Source organism: Amborella trichopoda, chromosome 8 (genome assembly GCF_054954075.1).
Source record: "Amborella trichopoda isolate Santa Cruz 75 chromosome 8, AtrichopodaSantaCruz75HAP2 v2.0, whole genome shotgun sequence".
NCBI lineage: Eukaryota > Viridiplantae > Streptophyta > Magnoliopsida > Amborellales > Amborellaceae > Amborella > Amborella trichopoda.
This window is the reverse complement of record NC_142343.1, coordinates 37,638,098-37,647,538: the sequence shown is the minus strand read 5'-3', so window position 1 is coordinate 37,647,538 and position 9,441 is coordinate 37,638,098. Positions and strand designations below refer to the sequence as shown.

Genomic DNA, 9,441 nt, shown 5'->3' with positions numbered 1-9,441 from the left:
TGATTTTCAAGTATAGCATGCACTAACACAGAGCTACATAACAATCAAAATAAATTATTTAAAAAGAATTTGGGGCTGTGAGTTTTTATTTTAAAATAAAGTTTGGGGTTTTTTTTTTTAATAACCTAAAAAAAAAAACAAAATGGGGGACATTTTTCGTTGTTTTCCTTTTTCTTTATCATCATGCAATCACTGGGACAATAGATAAGGTGTGGCCATAGTGACATTCATTGGTTGGAGAAACTTGAAACTCCTTTTCACGATTCTCTAACCCATTGATGGGACTATAGTACCTCCTGATCACATTATTATTATAACAGTGTGGATAATATCCATTGCGTTATGCTTTTTGGACTTGGGCTAGCTTATCCCAAATGTGCTGAAAAGAAATAAAAATGGTAAATACACATGTTTGGCTTCTTTTCTTCTTCTCCAATGTAGTTTTTATGTGAGGCTATATTTTCCTCACACAAACTTTTAAGTATACAAAATCATCAAAACATAAGTTCATGCTCTTGGGTGAAAACCCATATTACATTAAACAAAGAAAAACAAGCTTATTTTCAAGCCACTATTTTCATTACATAAATAGTAAATAACAACACTATACAGTCATCCAGTGTGGGTTACACCTATCTTGTAACTGAACCTATAAAAATTTATCTTTCCAATTTAAACAACGAATTCAAGTGTCTCACCGTGGGTAAGAGGAAACATATATCTACAATGACACAATAAAATGGCCACATGAATTTGGCACTAGGACACTGTTTATAAACATAAACCCCTTCCAAACTCAAAATTCTCACATCTTACCCCGAGGCAAATAGCCAAAGGAGCATCAGAAAACATGTTCTCAGGCGCAAGGAAACACACGAAGTTCTCCAGCCATTGGCGATCACAATGTTAGCCGGTCCTCGGTCTCCCACCTCTCTTGGTCAAAATCTCTGCAACTTGTTGGGGGGGGGGGTTTTGATCCTCTGCATTGCTTGCGAAGCTCTGTAACTTTTTAGGGTGTCAATTGTCTGTTCTTCATCAAAATCATTATAACTTGTTAGGGTTATGCATCTCTGGTGTTTGTCAAAACCTCTGGAACTTGTTAAGGCATCAGTCCACTCTTTTCGTTGAGGACTCCATAAATTGTCGAGTACAGTAGTTGGTGAAAATAGGGTTACGTTCGAGTGTGCAGAGGCCAAAAAGGGGTGGTGAAGCAACTGAGGAGCTGTCCACCTTTCTGATGGCTCTCGCATGAAACACTTCTCTAGAAAATCAAGGCTGCAATCTGAAATTCCAGTGAGTTTGAGTATTTTTGGTGATAATTCTGGCACCTTCCCTGTAGCCATCTCCACAACTGTACTACCGAGGGACCATATATCTGAGGGCATGCCCTGTTCCCCCTTCCTAAAAATTTCAGGGGCCATCCACCCCAAAGTCCCGGGGTGAATATCAAGAAGCTCACTAGGGACCCTCTTTGCAGCACCAAAATCGGCGAGTTTGACTTCGCCTAAGCACCCCAAGAGCACATTCTTTGCTTTAATATCACACTGAATAATTCCGTTGCCATGAAGATATTGAAGACCTCTGAGCATGGAGTTCGTGTAAGCTTTAATGGCTATTTCTGGCAATCCCTTGCAGCTCATTGATAGTGAGGACAAATCACCACCCTCCATGTACTCCGTGAAGATATTCACCCTTCCTTCTTCATCGTAGCACTGGCCAAGGCAATTCGCTATAAAGGGAGAATCCAGATTCTTGAGTACCTGGATTTCTCTCTCTAGAGATTCGAGAAACTCTTCATTGTTTTAGGTTGCGGACTTTACTGCAAACAAATGGCCATCTTCCAAGTTTCGAGCAAGACTCACACATCCATAAGAGCCATTCCCTATAGTTTTCAGTCTTATCCAATCTTTAATTGGAAGAGGAGCCGCCATTTCTGCGTTGGTAAAAAGTTCGAAAACCTTCAGTTATGGCGACCTTGATCTGCACTGGTTGATCCGGTAATCTGTTTTGAGTTCTAAATAAAATCTAAATCACAGGGTGACGTTTCCTTCTCTAAGTGTAGCAGAGATGGGAGCCCTCTGAAATTCGACAGGGTTGCTTTTCCTTCTCTAATCGTAGCAGAGACGAGAGCCCTCTGAAATTTGGAGACAGCTCGTGATCTCTACTTTTATATATAGGTTTGATATCCCTTAAAAAATAGCAGATATCCGCTAAAATAGCGGAAATGAAATTTGCAATAAAAGTTATCTGAAAATTAAAAAGAAAGACAGTGAAGGCACGAATGAGCGAGAAACTAACAAAATGGTCAAATTTTGGATTTACAGTTATGCCCTTACCTCATGAATAATGGGAATATTTATTTTGGCGTTTTATTTAAGAAATGCAATTCTCTCTTTTCATTAAGAATATGGAGTTTCTATAAGGCCCAGAGTTTATGAAAACAAAATAAAGCTTCATCTCAAATCTTCATCTAAAAATCACTTTCGGCATAAGAAATATCCACATCTAGAAAGCACTTTTGACATAAAAAATATCCGTTATGGCTCTAAAATCCATTTCTAATACTGACAAAAAAAAATTGAAATTAAAAAAATAGTACAAACCTTACGAATCAATGAACACTTTTTTTTTTGGGTGAAATAGACGGTCTGGATGATTTGTTTTAATGTATACTATTTTTAAATTTAAAACTCTATTGTTTTATCACAACCGGAATGTTCAAGCCGAGATGGTATGATTTAAAGGTTTTCCAACTCTTGAATTGAACTTTGGATGCGTTATGAGGTGAGGCTTTACATATTTTGTTAGGGCTGCTGCCCTATGAAACCATTGTCCTTATTACAACCTTGAATTCTTATCCTCATTTTATTTGGAAATTAATGAACATCGCTTTTTATTTAGAAAAATTCTCTCTCTTTATTACAATATTGAATTCTTATCCTCATATTTGTTTATTACAATATTGAATTCCTATCCTCATCTTTGTTTGGACATCAATTCTTATCTGCTTACCAATTTTTAGGGAATTCAGTTATTTTTTATCTTTGGTTTTAGGAAGGAGGGAAAGTGCTTCTCTATTTTGGACAACAGATCGAGAAGCACTAACTCCCCATTTTGAGGAAAATGGGATTTTGACAAAAAAATCTATCTTTAATATGTATTTTGTACTTTATAGGCTGATAATCTATTCCAGATTACGGCTGGCCATGGGCTGGGATGACCAGCCCGCCTGGCTCGGTCTGGCCCCGAAAAACTAGCGGTTGAGGTCTGGACCTGAGCCAAGGCAATGACAGGTTCTAGGTCCATCCCGGCCTTTAATTTTTTTTTGTTTTTTTAAGCTTTCATTTATTTATGCCCTAATATTTTTTCAGGTGAAAATTATAAAGAATGTCGGTTAGCCGATTTTTTTATTTTCCAAAATTGCCCCTTGGTCTGAGGACATCCTCATACCAAATTTTAATTTTAATTTTTTAAATTTTTTCATTCATAGGGCACTAACCTAGAGCTTGGGGCCTTGCCCTACTAATGAAACAACGTAAAAAAAAGGAAAAAAAAAGAAAAAAAAAAATTAAAATTTAGATTGAGGATTCCATCGTCACACCAAGGGGTAATTTTGAAAAAAATAAAAAAGGCGGATTAACCCACAATTTTGCCGTTTCTACCTATAAACAAAGCAATTCGTATTTTTGAAAAAAACATTTGGTGTCCATATGTAAATCACTTTTTATTTATTTATTTATTAGGTGCGACCTGGACAAGGTTAGGGCTTGAGCTAGGCCCTTTGGCTTAGTTAGGATTGGGATGGCTTGGCCCGGCCCTCTAAGGAGCTGGGTCAGGCTCGAGACACGGCTGGCCTAGCCCAGGCCTCCGTGCCGGCTATTTTAATAATGGACTATTTAAAACATTTTTTTGAAGCCCTTCATTACCGTTCATTTATAGACCATCCAAAGCACACTATTGAGGTCTAAATCACGACACTAAAAGCAGAAGTGATTTAGAATGTTTCAAATACTAAATCCATTACAAGGCATTTGAAGTCATACGAAAACTCCACCTTGTTTAAACTTCTCCATTTTAAGATTGAGGATGAAGGGCTGGTAACAGGCCGGGCCAACCTTGGCCGTAGCCCGGCCTAATCACATAGGGTCAGTCCAGCCCCATTAGGCTGGGGACGGGGCTGGCCCTAGCCAAATAGAAAAAAATGAAAAATAATAATAATATATATATATCAAGAACAAAAGCATTGGGCCAAGCTGAATAGGACTGGCTATTTCTTGACCCAAACCCGGCTACTTGTAAGTCTCTACTAACAACCTCTTCCACTAAATTTATTCCATATAATTTATTTCAAAAAATAAAAACTCTCAAGTTAATATTTTTAAAATATTATAATATGTAAGTGTTTTATAATATTTTAAAATTATTTTAATACGGTTTTTTAATTTTATAATATGAAATTGTTTTCTAATATTTTTAAATTATTTTATTACAATATTATAATATTATATTATAATTAATAATTTTATAGACACCTAAACAAGGAAACAATTTCTTAATATTGACGTATTTTTACAAATAGTAAAACTACATAATATACACTCTCAATTTTTGAAAAAACTCAAAAAACACCATTTTTATTGATTTTTAGTATTTTTCTAATTTTTTTGGCCTAAACTTGTTGATTTGATTGATTTTCCGATCCGACATGTTTTTTGAGGAGGCTGATTCGGCTCACCAATCTTCTTTTTATTTTTTTAGCTGTGGTTGCAACCTTAAACAATCAAAGTAAGGTTCACCTCCAAAATTCGTTATAAGAGGCAAACATGGTTCAAAATTCTTAGGATGGTACAATAATCTATTTTTATTTCTAATTATAAAATTTTAAACTCTAAAAAATGGTTTAAATCAAACAGATCTATAAATGCATGAAAATCATAAAAAAGACGCGCAGATAGTATGCTAAAAGATGTACTATTTTTTAGGACTTGAAATCTCCTTTTTTTTTCTCCATATCTATACATTTCGATTTCGAGATTATCAATCAGATGTTTTTCCAATATTAAAACAAACATTTTCCAAGAATTTAAAAAATGCAACCAATTCTACAAGTGTCGACATTATATAAACGTTTTTTAAATGGACCAAAACCAAGTATAATAGAGCTCTTTTGAGATTCAAAAACCCATAAAATTCATCACCATTGTAGTTGACCTTACCTTTGTAACTTCAGATTTATGCTCTGAAGGTGATTTTTGGAACCTCAAATTTTTAAGAACCTGATTATGCGTACTTAGAAATGCAGGCCTTTTAATAAATTTAGTTTTTCTTAGGTTCAAGGTTGGATCGGTCAAGTTTGCGAATACTGATTTGGGCTTCTAATTACGGCTATGTTTAGAAATAGATAAGCTTCGATTTAAGCAAAAGAATCCATGAAAAGAACCAAAGAGAGAGAAAACACCAATACAAAAAGAGAGCAAAAAAACCAAGCAGATAGAGGACAAAAGAAACCAATGCAGAGAGAGATAGAAGCATCACCACATAACATAACATAGAAGAAAAACATACCCAAAAAATAAAAAAAGTCTCGAGGAAGAACGTACCCAAAAGGTATAGGGAGTCTTGAGGAATTCAAGAAGCAACCAGATGATAAAAATTGTAACAAGGGCTCTCTCTATATATAAGTAGGTTGGTTAATCAAGAGTCCTCTCACTCTTAATTTGTTTCAAGATGTATTTTTTTGGATTTAAATCCTTTTTTCTTTGACTTCCTCACATCTCGAGGGTTTTCGATAACAGAATAACCTTTTTACGTGGATTTTTGAGGTACAACTTACTTCCACAATTTTAGATTCACCCAATATATGAACTTTGGAAAAAGTTTATATAAGGATGCAACCTCATAATGTAGAAGTACGGATGCACCTCAAAAATTCATCGGAAAAGGTAGTTTTAATATTGAAAAACCCCTTGATTGATCATTTCGAAATCGAGCCCTAAAATTGAGAGTAAGCACCCAAATTCGGTCACCTAATTTTTATTTTTTATTTTGGTAATTATGAAGGGATGACCAGCCCCTACCTATTTTTTAAAGAACAATGATCCAATGCAACAATTGTATCATAATATAATGCAACAAGAAAGGTTTCTATACTTCCCCTACAACATAGAAGAACTATTCTCTCCCTGCCATCCAGCCGTCCAATTTTGATCAAGAGAGCCACTCACTGTTTGATCTTAGATCCGACGTCTCAAAGTATTTTATTTTAAGTTTTTTTTATACAAATTGTATGAATATGAAATTTGGTACGTGCCATCTTCTCATTGGGGGGGCACCTACAAAAAATGTTAAAAATAATTTTTTGACAAAATATAATAACCAAAATACCCCTTGAAACTTTTAAGGGTATTTTGATCATTTTATTTTATTGAAAATATTTTTTTATATTTTTCGCTAGTGCGAGTTTAATAGAGGATTGGATGTCCAAAATTTGGTGTTAGAATAGTTTATAGAAAAAAAATTAAAAATAAAATAGTTTAGAGATGTGACATTATGATTGGGGCAATCTTAGCCCTCCATTCAAAATGGACGGTTGGATAAGAGGAAGTATATAAGTTTTATGTTGTAGGGGAACATAGAAAGCTTGCCCTTGAAAACTATGTTTATGGTATTTGTATGACCTCAAATTTTGCACACATACTATCTTCATCTCAATAATCAATCTCCCCCCAAAAAAAAAATTTCAATTTGAACCCTATATATGGTCAAAATGAGTCCCATCCAAAAACGAATCTAGACCATTCATTTAGTGAATTTCAAGATCTTAGCCTTCATAAACCTAAAATTATATATATATTTTTTTAACATTGTTGATCTAATGATAATAAAGCCATCCAAAAAAATTGGAAATGAAAAAATCCTTCTAAGGCCTAGATCTAAGCATCTTACCAAAATGAACAGCCTATGTTAATTGGGCTAAAAAAATACTTTTTAGGTTATGTTTTCAATGTTTTCTTTTTTTGTGCTTGTTCATTAGAATGAAAAGAGTGTATATTTCAAATTTTGGATCAAACAAATAGCCATAAGATGGTTTTTTAATGTTGTTGCATCATATTACTATACAACAGTTGCATGAAATCATTGCGCTTTTTTAAATCGTTAGTGTTGTCCTTGGTTGCTTTTTGAGGCGTTATGTGAGAATGGAAACCTAGGCTTTAGTGTTGTCCTTGGTTGCTTTTTGAGGCGTTATGTGAGAATGGAAACCTAGGCATTAGTTGGGACACTACTACCACAGTGCCAACCCCATTCTTAGCGGTCGTCCAATTTTTGATTCGGTGAAACATGGAAACGAATTATTATCAATCCCAATTTATCTCCTCCAAATCTGGATACTTAAAAACTTGTTTTCCAAGGGATATTAACTTGTGGCTCAAGATCAGTGGTTTAAAAATTGGAACGGTGCTCCAGATCGGGCACCTCAAAAAGCCATCCAGATCGGTGAATCGGTGTTTCTGATTAGGAATCGGCCGAATCAGTCAGATTTGAGCTTAATTTTTTTAAAAAAAAAGTACTAAAAATTATTATAAATATTATTTTTTAGGAATTCAATAAAAACTGAGGGTACTATATTAATAAATTTTATTTTTTTGCATCAATACTTGATTATTGAGATGTTCTTTCTCAGTATGAAAATCTCATCAAACATTTATAAAAACCTAACTAAATACAATATTATAAATTGAAATTAGAATTATTGGTTGGTACTTTATTATTTTATCATCATTTTACTATACAAATAAAAATAAATTTGAAATTTGTCTTATAATATCATCTAATTTAAAAAATCTAATTTATAACTATAACAAAAAATAATATATTGAATAATTTATAATGTAAATAAATTAATAAATAAAATATAATATTTGATTGTCATTGTAATTAGTATAATTATTAATTACAATATTATAATAAACGTGATTCAAAAAACAAGAGTATGACCCTTACAAATAAATAAATCTAATGTATAATAATTAGTGCTTATAGAAATATAGAATTTAGTAACATAAATTTACAAACAAATTTTAATAAAATTAAAAAAATAAATAAAGAAATTTATATTTACAATGCGGGATAATTGATAAACCAACTTCAAATAAATTATAAAGTGGTATGAGCTACTGTTATTTTTCTCTCTTAAAATATCCCATAAACTAGTATTTGTTTTTTTAATGTTCAATAAACTAGTATTAGTATTACGTTTTGTTTTATTTTTTTTAATATCCTATGAGCTAGTACAACAATTTCATATAGTTATGCTAGTAGCAAATCGAACAGTTTATTGTAGCAAATCGGTAGCTCTGGAATTTTTTCAAAATTGAGGGCTCATTTTTTTTTTTTTACTGTTCAACAAACTAATATTAGTAAACTTTTTTGTTTTTTTAATATCCTAGTAGCATGTACTATTTTTTTAATCCGTATTAATTAAGGGTGTGGTTTCTATAAGGATGCAACTTTGAACAATCCAATTAAAGCGCACCTTCAAATTTTATCTTAATATGTAGTTTTGTTATAAAAAATTCTTAGTATTATCTTAAAATCTATTTTCTTACCTAATTAGAAAATTTTAAATTCTAAAAATGGTTAAAATCAACTAGATCTATAAATATATGAAAATCTTGAAAAATTGACGGTCTAGATAATATATTGCAAAATATACTATTTTCAGGACTCAAAAACCTTTTTTTTTTTATATTTATACATCTCAATGTCGAGATAATCGATTAGAGGGTTTATTCAACATTCAAACAACATTTTCGATAGATTTGTGAAGTGCATCTATGATCCTACATTTTAAAGTTGCAACTTTATATAAACTTTTCCCATTAATTAATATGTTCGTTAATGTAACCATTGTATTACAAGTCGTAAATAGGTAGTCCATTGTAAATGGATTTTCCAAAACAGAATGGCGTGGACAATTGACCGTGATCGTTGTCCCAAATGAAAGAGATGTGGGAAGAACATGGGCTACAAATAAAAATTGCCTCAACATCTACTCACGCCAATTATTGTCACATTAATGTAGTACGCGGCCACGTGTGTGGTGCATGTCATTAAACATTTAATGTCAATTAATTTAGTACGGGGCCAGGTGTGTGGTGGATGACTTTAAAGATAAAGTTGGGCTTTTTTAATAGACAAATGATGGGAAAAATGGTACGGATGAATAGACCATCGATCCATGATATTAGCGGTGATTTGTATTCGTATTCGTCTGCATCTGCAAGCCCGAAATCAGTCGGACCATTTTGGGTCTGTAAACAGTCCGGCTGATACTTGATCTGGATAGCCTGATTCAAAATCGGATCATCAATTTTTAAAACACGATAAAGTTGGGATTTTTTAATAAAAAATAACGGGAAAAATGGTATTGATGAGTAGACC

General features: G+C 33.0%; 1 protein-coding gene across 1 annotated transcript; it reads right to left on the bottom strand.

Annotated features, from left to right (window-relative positions):
* Nucleotides 1–560: 560 nt before the first annotated feature.
* Nucleotides 561–3,900, bottom strand: LOC18433391 (mitogen-activated protein kinase kinase kinase 17). Its single transcript, XM_020666679.2, has one exon. It carries the CDS (start codon nucleotides 1,668–1,670, stop codon nucleotides 939–941), a length of 732 nt encoding a protein of 243 aa, XP_020522338.2. The 5' UTR covers nucleotides 1,671–3,900; the 3' UTR covers nucleotides 561–938.
* Between the last annotated feature and the right edge of the window lie 5,541 nt (nucleotides 3,901–9,441).

Coding starts and splice junctions, on each gene's coding strand:
- LOC18433391 (XM_020666679.2), bottom strand. CDS start 1,670: ATGGAGGGTGGTGATTTGTCCTCACTATCAATGAGCTGCAAGGGATTG.